General features: G+C 51.1%; 1 protein-coding gene across 2 annotated transcripts in view; it reads left to right on the forward strand.

Moving 5' to 3' along the window:
- The first annotated feature begins 7885 nt into the window (after window positions 1-7885).
- The window catches only part of ADAMTS14 (ADAM metallopeptidase with thrombospondin type 1 motif 14), a 92909-nt gene continuing 86450 nt past the window's right edge, over window positions 7886-14344 (forward strand). For both annotated transcript variants that reach the window (XM_065919881.1, XM_065919880.1), the window contains exons 1-2: window positions 7886-7967; window positions 9762-10204. In XM_065919881.1, the coding sequence (XP_065775953.1) occupies window positions 7886-7967; window positions 9762-10204 (525 nt within the window). The remainder of the gene's footprint in view (window positions 7968-9761; window positions 10205-14344) is intronic.

Raw genomic sequence — 14344 nt, forward strand, 5'->3', positions numbered from 1 at the left:
TTGAACAATGATTGGATTTAGGATGATTTTAAGGAATTGTGGTTAATTTTGTTAGGTGTGACAGAGACATGATGGTTTTTGTTGTTGATGTTGTTTTGTTTTTATTTTTAAAGAAGAGAGTTGTTTAGTCACTAAGTCGTGTCCAACTCTTTGGGACGCCATGAACTGCAGTACGCCAGGCTTCCCTGTCCTTCACTATCTCCTGGGGCTTGCTCAAACTTATGTCCATTGAGTCAGTGATACCATAAAACCATCTCATCCTCTGTCACCCCTTTTTCTTCTTGCCCTCAACCTTTCCCAGCACCAGCGTCTTTTCCAATGAGTCGGTGGCTCTTTGTGTGAGGTGGCCAAAGAATTGGAGCTTTAGCAGCAGTCCTTCCAATGAATATTGAGGATTGATTTCCTTTAGGATTGACTGGTTTGATATCCTTTCTGTCCAAGGGACTCCCAAGAGTCTTCTCCAGAACCACAATTTGAAAGCATTGATTCTTCGGCACTCAGCCTTCTTTATGGTCCAACTCTTACATCCATACATGACTACTGGGAAAACCATAGCTTTGACTATATGGGCCTTTGTTGGCAAAGTGATGTCTCTGCTTTTTAATATGCTGTCTAGGTTTGTCATAGCTTTTCTTCCAAGATGGGGAAAAAGTGGAAACAGTAATAGATTTTATTTTCTTGGACTCCAAAATCACTGCAGATGGTGACTGCAGCCATGAAATTAAAAGATGCTTGCTCCTTGGAAGAAAAGAAGAGAGAGTCTTTATTATATTAACTTCTGATACTAAATGGGAGATTATGCCTGAGATCCAACCACCTTCTAGGGTGTGGAAGGGAGGGAGTAAAGAAAACAAGACCAGCTGTGTGCTGATAATGATTGAAGCTGGGTTATAGTTAATAGGGTGGGGATCTTCATACTATTTTATCTTCTTTGGTGTATGTTTGAAAATCTGGGTAGTAAAATTTTTTAAAAGTTGGGACAAGAAAGAACACCCTCTTCCATTGCCTCTGGTTATCATTGCATCTGGTGAACATATGTTACTGGCGCTAATGCAGCTATCTTGTGACTAAGAGGGGACAAGCCCGAGGATGAAATTAACCACCAAGCTTGGCAAAGTAAAAAAAGGAAGGAGGAACTGGGTGCTGGATGGTTCTGTTGGGTTGCCAGCTTAACCAGTCCAGAATGTGCCTGCTTCAGTATTCCATATTATGTGGGGTAATAAATTAAGCTATATTTAATTTTGCTGTTGTTACACATAACTCCACTGATCTAGAAAGGGGAACAGAATGGAGGCCTGGCTCCTCTCTGCTGCAGGGCGCCACTATGGCATCTAAGGGGACACCAGCGTTGTGAGAAAAGTTTGTGAGAAGTGGGTCCTTGCCAAAACTCTGAGTCCTTCTAGCAGATCCAAGTGGCTCCAGGAAATGGAAGCAGTCCCTGCTTGTGACCTACCTCTCTTGAACCCCAAAGGGCCAATGTCAAGCTGCACTGGGCTTTGGCTAGAAGGATGGGATGCTAATATTTCAATCATAGACTGCCAGTTTTTGGAGAGGAAATGGCAGAAGCAGAGTTACCGAAGGACAGCTGGCCTTTCTGGCATCCTTCCCTGCAGGGACAGAGAGAGCTCTTCTCTCTGAACCCTCAAAACACAATAACCACAACCACACAACGTCCACACACACGGCACAAACAGCATTGTTTCTAACTGATCTCATGGTTCAGCTGGTCTCAGGGGTATCAGCTGCTCTGTAATGTATGACAAATCACTGTGGTTAACTTAACCCATCCGGGTCTCCTAGATATGGTCATTAGACATTTGCCAAGAAATATGCAGAGGGAATTCTGGGGGATAAGTCTTTACCAGCATCAGGGTCTTTTCCAATGAGATGGCTGTTTGCATCAGGTGGCTAAACTATTGGAGCTTCAGCTTCAGCATCAGTCCTTCCAATGAATATTCAGGACTGATTTCCTTTTGGATTGACTGGTTGCATCTCCTTGCTGTCTAGGGGACTCCCAAGAGTCTTCTCATGTGTGTGTGTGTATATCTATCTATATATATATATATAATATGTATATATATGTATGTATTGGGCAGTGCTGTGTCTTAGTTGCAGCACACAAGATCTTTTAACTGTAGCATTTGAAATCTTAGTTGTGGCATGTGGGATCTAGTTCCCTGACCTGGGGTTGATCCAGGGTTCCCTGCATTGGGAGTGTGGCATCTTAGCTACTGAAGCATCAGGGAATGCCCTCAACAGTGATCCTTAACTAGGATCACCAGAATCCCCTGAAGAACTTGTTAAAACACAGATTATCTGGCCCCACCTTCTGAGCTTCTGATTGAACAGGTCTAGGGCCTGAGAATCTGCCTTGATGATGGACTCGGAAGTGATTCCTCTTCTGTTGCTCTGGGGAACACTGATTTGAGAGCCACTGGCCTAGACCTTGGCAGGACAGTGGGCCTCAGGTATCAGGAAGAAGATAGTCGAACTTTTGTTTGTCGTCACTTTGGGCTGAGGTGGGAGCCAATGATAAATGGCCAGAGAAGGCTCATCCAGGGTGGGAGGAGCCTAGAGTTGTGATGCTCTAAAATCATCTGACCAGGAACCTGGAATCCTGGGGTGTTATTTTGCTTCTGAGTCATCTTGCTGCGTGAGTTGAAAAGACCATGTCTGCTCCCTGGGTTAGTGCTTTATAAAATGAGAAGATGGCACTTTTTTGTATGTGCTTTATAAAATGAGAAGATGGCACTTTTTTGTATGTGTTACAGTTTTCAAGGGGGTTGAGGATATAGACTCCAGGGCAGTTGTGAGAATGGAGGCAAGTATGCAAAGTGCCTGGTCAGTAAGTGGCAGCTGTGATGACTGCTTTGTTATTTTTAATATGTTTTCAAGCCTTGGGGGAGACACAAAGGCAACTCTTCTCTCTCATCTCTTCCTGGAGCCTAGTGACCTTCATGTTGATGGTGGAATCAGAACTTGCAAGCGTATGTCTCAGGTTTCCCCCTGGAATGATTATTCTGGGAAATACTAAACTCTCCAAATTTTCTTTCTTTCTTTTTTTAAAACAGCTTTATTGAGATATAATTCACACACCATAAAATTCATTCTTCCAAAGTGTACAATTCAGTGTTTTTACTATATTCACGAAATTGTCCAACCATCATTTCTATCTGAATTTAGATGGAAGTCCCAAATAACCATTAGCAGGCACTCCCTATTCTTTTCCTCCCCAACCCCTGGCAGCAGATAACCTACTTAGTATCTCTATACAGATTTATCTGTTCTAGCCTGTTTTTATATATATCTCCCCAAATTTTCTATGAACTGTTCCTTCTCCAGCTCCCCTTCATTTGATTATTTAATATTTATTGAGGGTCCGTTAGGTGCCAAACACAGGACAGGCACTGAGGATGCAAGATGGAAAAAAGTCCAGACAAGCTCCCTGCTCCCTGTGGAACTCATGATCTGGGGGGAAGCAGATATTATCTGTGAATCACTCCGAAGAGGTAAAACTTAACAGTGAGAAGTGCTGTGAAGAAGACAGACAGAGATGGTGTTATACATAACAGGGAGACGTGACCTAGTTGGGAGGGCAGGACAGGCTTCAGTCAGTGACAACAGGGATTGTCTGGGCAGAGGCAGGATAGAGCATCCAGGACAGAGGAGACAGCCTGTGCAAAGGCCCTGAGGCAAGACGAGCATGGTGCATACCTGGAGCGAGGCTGGAGGGCTGTGAATGTATATGTCTCGGGTTTCCCCCTGGAATGATTATTCTGAGAAATACTAAACTCTCCAGATTTTCTTTCTTTCTTTTTTAAAACAGATTTATTGAGATATAATTCACATGCCATAAAATTACTTCCAAATTGTACAGTTCAGCGTTTTTATTATATCTACGGAATTGTGCAACCATCATTTCTATCTGAATTTAGGGGGGATATAGAGGCAGGAGGGTCAGCAGAAGCACCCTGTGCAGAGCCTCAGAGGCTGTGTTAGGGTGTCTAGTCTTCATCCCCAGAGTGAGAGAACCTCTGGAGGTTTATAGCAGAGGCAGTTACATGACCTATGGTGTGTTTTAAATATGTCCTTGGATGCAGTTGGAGTAGAGGTTTCAGGGGGCAGAGCTGGGGGGAGAAGGATCTGTTAGGACAAACTTACAGCAGTGGCCAGTGAAGGGATGGTGACTGGTGGTGATTGGTGGTGACTGATGGTGACAGTGGCTGGTGACCTCCTGGGGTTGGGGGGCATGTTTGAGACGAAAGTAGCTGTATTTGGGGGTCCTTTGGAGTAGATTCCACAGGGCTTGGAGTTGAGTTGGTGACTAAGGTGGCCTGGCTGTCAGGCTTCCTAACTGGGTAGATGGTGGCGGCTCTCACCGAACTAGGGCGGGATTCCCTCTCTCCTCGCCTGAGTGTGTCGGAGTCCAGCGGGTCACTGGTCACACCAGGAGTTATAAGAAAGGGATGCTCTGTGTGTGTTTCAGGGTAACATCTAAAGCACAGCAGCTGGCACTCAACAATCGACAGCCACCTGCTGCGCCCCTGAACTGTGACAATATCGCACCTCGACTGTGTCTTGCTCTTGTCCCCCCTCCCCTCTCCCAGGGGCTTCCTGGCTTCTTGCTGCAGAGGCCTGTCTCAGGCGGAGACTCTTACTGTTTTAGGGGGCATCTGTGACTCCACCTGTGAGGGGAGATTTTTTTTGTCTCAACTGCAAACCACTTCCTCCTCCTTTTGGGAGGTGGAGCAGGGGAGGGAAAGAACTGCCTGGAGGAGAGAGGCTGTGCTCCTTCCTGCTAGTGAGCGAGCAGGTGCCTGGGTTCTGAAGCGCGGGGTTCATCCTCCCTCTAGCTGGGTGAGTAGACGCAGGTCCCCTCCCTCTCTAGAGGGCACCTGTGAAATGGAGGGTGGGGCACTGGCTTGGAGACTGTCTCTGGGCATCTCCATCTCAAGTTTCCGGGGTTTTGTCTGTGCTCAGAGAACAGGCTGCCTTCCTCCCCAGGGGCTGCTCACAGGTGACCCTGCTCCTTCATCCACAGGCCGTTTTGCTATCCCCGTCTCCCCTGGTTGTCAGGCTTTCTCACACACTTGTCACATCTTCCAGGGGGTTGCTGACTGTGCAGTGCGAGCTGTTTGCATCTCCTCTTCCCCTGCCAGGGCCTTGGATGGGAGGAGTGTTGGGCAAGTGTCGGAGGGCTGTGAGCACGAGAAACATCCAAGCCATTTCCCCACCCGTGTAGGATCTCAGGTGAGAGACTGGGGACCCAGAACTTGCCTTCCTTGGGGGGTGCCAGCAGATGCCTGTAGATTGCTTTGCTCTGGCTCTGATCTTCTCCAGAAACAGGGCTGGCCACCCAGCCATTTCCCCCACTGTCTGGCCCAGACTGCACTCTGCTCCAATGTCCCCTCTTCCCAACAAAGGCTTCCTCAGCAGAAAAGAGCTTGGACATACATTGTTTGCCAACACAAGCAACCATTGTAGCCCCAGGGAAGGGGGTTGGGGTAGAGAGCCAGGGTGAGGTTTTGCTCTTTGCTTGCCAAGACTGGCTCCAGGGAAGGCCCCAGCCCACAGTTCATGAGTCAGGCTGCTGGGGTCCCAGCTGTAGTCTCTGTTTCTTGACTTAACCAAGTCTAAGGCAGGAAGTAGGGGGTGGAGTCCAGGGAGGAGACTTGGGCCCCTGAGGTTTCTAGGCAAGTTTCTCTGGGATGGCCCCAAAGAGGGAGAAAATTATCAATCACATACTATATTTTCCCTTATGTCACCACAGGGGCCCCCACTCTGCAGCTGGGAAAACTGAGTCCCCGAGAAGGGAGGCAGGCCATTTTATCCTGAGCTCCCCTGCTGAGTTCGTGGAGGCCCAGAATGGAGACAATTCACTGCCTCTCCTGCAAGCTCCCATTAACATATGGGTCCCCCTCACACTCTTGCTTCATCAGCCCTCACACACAAAACCACAGTCTGGCCCTTGACTTCACAGATCTTAAAGAACCAGAAAGAGGAGAAAGAGAACTCTATCCCAGACTTAATATAGATCAGTTTGGTAATGACATTTCAAATAACTGGATGCTCTGATGTTGCGTGAAATAGAACACACATTGCATTTCCACAGTTTAGAGTTTATGTCTGTGGCTCCCAGTATCTTCACCCTTTGACCTCCCCTTTGACAGATGAGGTAGTGCAATACGGAGAAAAATGACTTGCCCTTGGTCACTTTGTGCTGGGCAGAGTCTAGCCCAGAACAGTCTCTGACCCCTACCCTTGCCTCTCTCTCCCACTCAGCACTAGATTCTGGGTTCTAATGCCAGCTCAGCTGCACATGAGCTGTGTGACCTGAGACATGTCATTTCAGCTCTCTGAACCTGCTTCATAAATGTACTGGCCTTCCAAAATCCTGATGTCATTTCATTCATTCCACGAGTGCTGCCTCTGAGGAGGCCCTGAGTCAGGTCCTGGAGCTGTGAGGATGAGTTTTCTAGCTCTCTGCCCACAAATCGGGAACATAGTCAGAGCCCAGGGAGGGTATAGGCTAGGAAACCTCATGTGGGGAGAAAACAGCAGGAACCCAAGTTCTCTTTCAGGGGACCCAGAAATTCCTAAGAGAAGTCAGGTCAGAGAATTTCCATCCATATGTTGGCTTTCCTTTAAGAAGGCCCTATGACAAAATGTCTGAACTCAGAAGCAGAAAGATTCGGGGTCTTTATACACTTTACAGAAAGATTCTTTTATTTGGCAATTCTTAAAAACAAAACAAAAAAACAAAACTGCTGTCTCCAATTCCCATCTCTGGATTCACATGCATTTACAAATTGTTAGCAGCACATTTATAGAGTAAAGCAGGAAAGAAAGCAGGAGTTGGGCTTTTTGCCTGAATGGGTCTCAGCAACATTGCAAAACCAGCACCTATTCTTTTCTCTTAGACTCATTTTTTCCCACCAAAGGCTGTTTGGTGGGTACATGGGTGGTAAGTTTGGAAGCAGAGGATGGTTATCATTTACTGAAACATAACTATGTGCTATAATTAATACCCATTTCACAGATGAGGAAGCTGAGGTGCAAAGCTAGGATTTCAATCAGGGCTGTTTGACTGTAAAGGCAGGGCTCTCTGCCCACCTTGCTCAGCCTGGCTCTGGACTAGGACACAGATCAGTCACTGCACTTGGGGGCAGGTGACTAGACTCCAAAATGTATAGATTCAAAGGGTGGAAGAATTCTGGGGGCATCAAGACCATTAGGAGAGAAAGGAGACCCTCTCGGGGCAGGGGGTGGGGTGTTCACTATCTCCAATCCAAAGGCAGTGGACATCCCATCGGCCCAGTGGCTCTGGAAACAAGTAGGGGGAGCGGAGTAAAGCGTCAAGTAAAGCGGAGCGGAGGAGCCTAGGAAAGTAAGGGTCGTCACTCCGGGGGAGCCAAGGAGGCTGAGGGGACACTCGCCCCGGGCGCCCGGAGCCCCAGCTCTGGCTCCGCGTGGCACTTCCGATCCGCGCCCTGTGCCCCGCCCACGGGCGCTCTGCGCCCCCTGCTCCGACCCGCGCCCGGCCCCGCCCCGCCAGTGTGCCCACCCCCGGCCCGCCCCGTAGTCCCCTCGCCTGGCTCCCTGAGCGTCCCGGAGCGTCGAGGCGCTGGCGGACCGACCGCCGGCAGTTGGCACTGGGGACGCTGGCGCGTCGGTTGCTCCCCTCTCTCGCCGGCAGCCTCGGGCGCCCGGAGCCAGCGGTCCAGGCGGCGGCGCCGCGCAGGGGGCCGGGATCGGGCGGCAGGAGGCTGCGAGGCGGCAGTCGGCGGCGGCGGAGGAGGCGTAGGCCGGCCGGAGCCCCTATCGCGCCCCAGCCTCGCTTGCAGCCCAGAGCTTGGGGCTCGGCGCCCGCCCGGCCCACAGCCACATGGCTCCTCTCTGCGCACGGCTGTCCTGCCTGTTGCTCTTGCACTGTGCGCTCTGCGCCGCCGCGGGCAGCGGGACTCCAGGTGCGTGCGGGTGGGGTGCGCGGGGGCGCACCGGTTCGGTATGCACGAGGGTCGGGGTGGCCCGAGGGTGCCCGAGGTGCCCCGCAGCGTTGAAGTGGGTGGGAGGCTGTGCGCACACTCTGGCTGTGCTCTGTTTTCTTCCCCCAGTGCCGCCGAAGCTGTCGGGGATTTCTCTGCTTTTCTGGTGCGAGACTTCGAAGAGACCCCGAGAGGATTGGGGGATAGAAGCCTTTTCTGAGGGGCTGTGTATCTGTCTCTTTGTCTCAGTGTTTCTTTCTCACTCTCCTCTCTCTCCTCTTTCACTGCCTTCTCTGTCTCTAGCTTTTATGCATGTGTGTACAGATAAGTGCGTGTAGGTGTGTGTCAAGTGGTTGCCCCGCACCCCAGTGAACACCAGACACTCACACTCCTGCACAAACACACACATATCTTTCTCCCCCGGTATTGTCACCCTGTCCCTTGCAGACACTCTCTCACGGATACCAGACACACTCCACCATCAGCCGTGCAGTATGGGGTGCCCTTCTGGTGTCTCTGATCATGGGGAGGTGTCTCTGATCATGGTCTTTCCCCCGCAGAGTGCCTGCTTGTCTGAGCTCTGTTCATGTAGGAAACAGGATCCCTCTGACTGAAGTCTTGGGGGTCTTCTGCTGGGCTGGATAGAACCAAAGGAGAGTTCGTTGTCCCCCACCCCTCATAACTGCCTTGGGCATGCGGGATTTTCAGGACACATGATTTTCTAGGTTTTTATCAGTGCCGTGAAGGGGGCTGGGAGGCAAGAGATAGAGCCGTGTGGAAATGAAAATTCCTCTCAAGCTCCTATCCATGAATCACTCGGCCTGGAAGCCAGGGAGCTGTCATTCCTGCCCGGCCTGGCTGGGCTTAGCGAGAGCTGTGTAAGAACGGGCTGCTGGCACGTAGCCTGGAGCATGGGGCCATGACCTCACACTTAATTCAGTCCGAGTAGGCAGGTCACCCGTGCGTCTCCTTTTATTTTTGAAGATCTATATTTACCCAGCTTGGGGCTGGGCCATGTAGAAATTTCGGCAGCCACTGTGCTGCTTAAAAAAGTTTCCTTTCTAAACTTGGAAAAACGTACAACCTATATTCCTTCCCTTCCCTCTCCAGCTCCTCTTTTCTCCCTGATGCGTGCCCAGGATGCCCTGAGTTTCTAGGTGTGTTTGTTTTGCCAGCTGTGTTCCAGGAGCTCATCGAGGAGGGCCCTACCCCAGGCTGGGCTGGTGACTTCAGTTCCCTGGGGAGTTTGGGCACATCCGTCCTCCCCTCTCTTTGCCCAGGGGCTTTCGGGGAATTTCCTTTGTAGTGCCCAAAGTTGGAAGGTTTGTTGCTAGAGTGACAGGATTCTGTTTGGCATCATTTATTTTCCTCTGCTAAGTGTAACAAAGACCTGGGGATTATTGCGAGCAACTTGTGTCTAGCAGTTTATGAACTTGAACACTGATCATCTGAGTGCAGAGATCCAAGAGCTGAGGAAGCACTGAGAGAGAAATGGATGAATTTGGGCTAAAGGGGTCCCTCCAAAGTGACAGTCAAGGTTGCAGATCCTCTCCTGTCCCCATGGGGTTTCCAGCTTTGCAACCCTATGGGCTGTGCCTGCCAGGCTCCTCTGTCCATGGGACTTTTCAGGCACGAATACTGGAGTAGGTAGCCATTCCCTTCTCCAGGGGATCTTCCTGACTGAGGGACTGAACCTGCATCTCCTGTGTCTTCTGCATTGCAGGCTGATTCTTTACCCGCCAAGCCATCCGGTAACTCTTTCTTTATTTCCAACAGAGCTGCGCTTCTCCAGAAGACTCAGTGACTATGGTGTGACAGTTCCCTGCAGCTCGGATTCTCAGGGACGCTTCCTCTCCCATGTGGTGTCCAGACCAGCGGCAGCCTCTGCGGGGAGTATAAAGGGGGACAGGCGGCCCCCACCACCGTCGCACTCCAGTCACCTGCGGGTGGCTCGAAGCCCACTGCGCCCTGAGGGAGTGACCCTGCAGCCTGGCAGGATGGGACGCTCCTTCCTCTACTTCAATGTCACTGTGTTCGGGGAGGAACTGCACTTACACCTGCGGCCCAACCGGCGGCTGGTTGTGCCTGGAGCCGCAGTGGAGTGGCAGGAGGATTTTCAGGAGCTGTTCCGGCAGCCCTTGCAGAGAGAGTGTGTCTACACCGGGGGTGTCACGGGCATGCCAGGGGCAGCTGTCGCCATCAGCAACTGCGATGGATTGGTAAGGGACAAGCCTCTCATCAAGCTCCACTCCCCCATCCTCTCTCTCACTTCCCGCCGTCCCCCCCTTCACCTATGAGCCAGACCAATGTGGTTTTCTCCTTGGCTCCCATGTGTTTGGGAGTCCTGTGGGCATGACCTGAAGTCTGGGCCAAGTCGGGGGCTGTGCTGCTTTCCAGAGAGAACCCCACATACCCCACTGGCCACGAGGTTCACACTCTGTCGGTTTTAAAGTGGCCAAGATAGGATTGTACCTTATCCTGTTGATCCCCCACCATCTACTGACACACCGGCACCACAGCCCACCTGTCAGGGATCTGAGTACAGATGCATGCAGATGTGAGGCAGGTGGGCTTTGCTGGGGTTGGGTCCTGGCTGCACCACACATGAACCACCATGCTTTGGATATGTTACTTGCCCTCTGGTGGTCCTTTCCCTTACACGTGGAGCAGTGTTTAATCTGCACATATTTACTGTGTGTGCTCCTGTGTCCATGGTGGATATGGCACTGCCTAAGACAGAAATGGCCCCTGCCCTCTGGGACCTGATGTGCTGGTGATGACAATATGACCGACCTCACCAGGCAGCATGGCCAGTGGTTGGCACCTGCTTGGCACATGGTCAAGGCTGTCGGTATCAGCTGCTGTTACTATCTTTACTACTCTGTCCTTTCTCGTGCCCCACTGTCTCTGGCCCCGAAGCCAGCCTGCTCTTCCGTGGCTCTCTGCTCTGAGTTCCCTCTCTTAGGACTCCATCCTCCCAGGCAGGGGAACCTCCTTCTAGTTGGTTCCATGTTGCAAACCAGAAAACCACAGGTGGCTTCTGTCCTCCTCACACTCAACTCCTGCTGGATCCCATTTCCCTCGCTGCTCTGTCTGATGTGTGTCAGGCCCTCGTGAGCCTCCATGTCAGCCCCAGGGCCTGGATGGGTGCTGTTTTCATGGTCTCTGCTTTACCAGGCACAGGCTGATGTGTCCAGGAAAGGACCTGCTCGCCCCTCTGCCTTTCGGCTTTAAGAGAGGGATGAATCAGATGGTGCAATTATAATGGGGGTTCTTTCCTCACTGGCAGGGCTGGGAGCACGTCTTACCATTTTCCCGTTCTTAAGAAGTGCCTTCCTGCTAAATGTCATGGCTCCTTTGTCTAGATCAGTGTTTCTCAATCTTTTTATTCATTATCATCCTCTGGAGGAGCCTTTTAGATACGTTTCCTCTATTTGCTCCCCGATGAAACCCTAATACCATAACTATATTGAATATGTCTTTAAACTCTCTGTATATCTATGCTTTATGTATGAAATGAGTGAATTTTTTTGCTTCCCAAAGAATCAATTTTTTCCCATTGGAGACACCCAGAGCCCCCACTGAAAGGCATGGTCTAGGCAGTGGTTGTTTCTTAGAGTGGAGTGTATACCAGAATCACCTGGAATGTGAGGGTTCTGTGGAGCAGACTTGGAGGAACCCAGACAGGAAGGCCAGCTGGAGGAGGCTGAGACCTTGTTCTGCTGCCAGGGTGAGGCTTGGCTGCCAGCCCACCCTGGCTCAGCAGTCCAGGGACTCTCGTCAGCAGGAGCCCTCAGTCGGCCTTGGCTAGCACTGTGCTGTGGCCACCGGTTTCGGTTGAAAAGCCAGAGTGACATGGGAAGTCACCCAGAGATGCAGTGTCTTTACAGACAGAAGCACTAGTGCACGTCGGTGCCTTGGGCTGAATGACAAGGTTACCTGAAGTCATCAGTCACATGGGTTGTAAGCTGTTCAGTGACAGAGATGGTCTCCTTGACCACCTCAATTAATGTCTATGGGGATCTAAACAAAGGCATGAGTGGTGATCATTGCCAGTAATAGACAGCTACTCACCCTCTTTGCACTCTGGAAACCTTGTCATTGAACACAGCTCAGCCAGTGTTGACAAGTGGTCAGTGGATGCTGACATTGATGACTTGTGGCCTCTGAGTAAGCGTTCTCATTGGCTGTGTGACCTGGGCAGGCCACTCCCCCTCTCTGGACCTATTCTTTTCATTTGTCCAAAGAGGGGCTGCCCTCGCTGCTGGCTGGCAGATGGAAATCAATTCTGCGTGACATTTGCAGGAGTTGGGTCCGGTGCCAGAGGCCGTCCACAGGTAGGCTTCTGGAAGCCTGTTCCACAGTAGAACTGAGGCTCTGGGAGTGGCTTGCCTGGTCCCCTCGCCTTTGTTGGGAGGAAGGAGTGGACGTCATGGGCTGGGCCCCTGCTTGTCCCTGATAGCCCCCAGCTGTCCCCAGAGACCAGTCCCTAAGTCCAGCTCTCGGGAATCTCCCCGCCCGGTTCCCTGACAGGGATCATGGTCCAGCACAGAGGCCCCCTGCCCAGGCGGGAATTTCCTCACCTCCAGTCCCTTCCAGAAAACTGCCCTGTGTCCCATGAGATCAGATGCTATTCGCCCTCACCCAGCTGAGCCACCTTGGGGTTCAGAGGCCACAGTGCAGCCCTTCTGATGATCAGATTTAACTCTGAATCTTTATGCGCCCTCTGGATTTTAACCCCATCTTCCTCTGTATCTTAAATACTAAATACAGTCATTCATTTCAGAAAAATATGTAATGAGAGTTGGCCACAGGCAGGGCCCACAGGGAGACTGAAGAAAGTGCAAGTGACACAAAGAAAAACAGTGACAGTCACAAGTCATAGCCGTAGCCCAGGCGCAGCACACATATTGTCGTGTGCATTCATTAAGCTTATCCGTTACGTAGGTGGGGAAACTGAATCATGGGGAGGAGACACGGAGATAATACAGATAGCTTCTATTGGCACAGGGTTTCATAGTTTGTAAAACTTTCAGTTGTACGAGTTGTGTATGCATATAGTGTTGTTGCCCTGCCTTGCAGAGTTAGGTCCCTGCCCTTAGGGAACTTGGGGTACCCCACAAATAGCATCAACATTAACTTTTTGGTTTTCCATAACATAGTGGGGATGGATACTTGGCAAGTAGGAGTGACTATTATTGTTGTCTTAGCAGAGATGATATTTGAACTGGGCCTTGAAGGATGCCTAGAAGTTTGTTAGGGCCAGTGGGTGAGGAGGGCGTTCTGGGCAGTGGAAAGAGCTTGCCAGTGAGGGAGCAGCATGATGGTGGGGCCAGGGAGGGGATCCTAGAAGACACACTGGGCAGGTGAGCCTTGCTCTGACCTTGAAGGAAGCACAGACTGGGAGAGGGGCCCAGGGCAGTGATGTGGCCATCTGTCATCTGAGAAGAGTCTGGGCCCCGTGTTGGGAGACATGACTGTGTGATCCCAGGCAAGCTACCATCCTCTGGGCCTCCCTTGCTCCTGGGTGAGTCCTGGAGCCTGGACTGGGTAAGCTCAGAGCCCTTCCGCCTCTGGCATTGGTACTTTGTGGCACAGGTGGGCCTTGCTGGAGAAGCTTGAAGCAGGGCTGCTATAAGTCTGTAGTTGACTCTCCCTTCCTGGCGGGGCCTGGGACCTGTTTTTACCAGGTCTGGGCAGGGCAGCAGGTGCAGAGATGAAGGACATTAGTCCTGAGCTTGGCCCTCATGGCTGGGCAGACCTTCCAGTTGTAAATGTTCTGAACAAACCCTCCTTTGTGTGGACAGACTTGCAGCCGTTTGGACTTGAGCTGTTCTGGTGAGAAGTGCTGTCTAAATGGGTGTCTTGATCCTCATTTCCAGCTGGAATCTGCAGTGGTAGGCAGTGACCGTGACCTCTTCCACTTCTTCTGTCATCCCAGAGTCACTCACCATGGGCACCAGGACAGGCATAGGTGGGTTCTGTGCACTGTGGTTAAATTCATACCTGAAACTGAGGAGCAGGCACTTTATCTTACTTCCTTCTGGCTCTGCTGGGAGACCTGGCTTGTCAGAGTCAGAAGGGGGTCAGAGGAGGAACCCAAGAATGAGGAAGCTAGGATCCCTGCCCTGGATGAATCTGGAGGGTAATGGGACTCAGACATAAAAGCAGACAGATTGCAATCTTTTGTGAGCCAGCAGGGGGAAGACCCATTTGTTTTCATTAGGTCATCAAGGAAGACTCCTAGAGGAGGTGGCATTGGCTCTAGACTGTTCAGACATTATAAACACAAAAGAAAGTGTCAGGCCCTTGGTCAGCAAGAGAGAACTGCTGATCCAGGGCAGCCTTGAGGATGTGTA

Source organism: Muntiacus reevesi, chromosome 2 (genome assembly GCF_963930625.1).
Source record: "Muntiacus reevesi chromosome 2, mMunRee1.1, whole genome shotgun sequence".
NCBI lineage: Eukaryota > Metazoa > Chordata > Mammalia > Artiodactyla > Cervidae > Muntiacus > Muntiacus reevesi.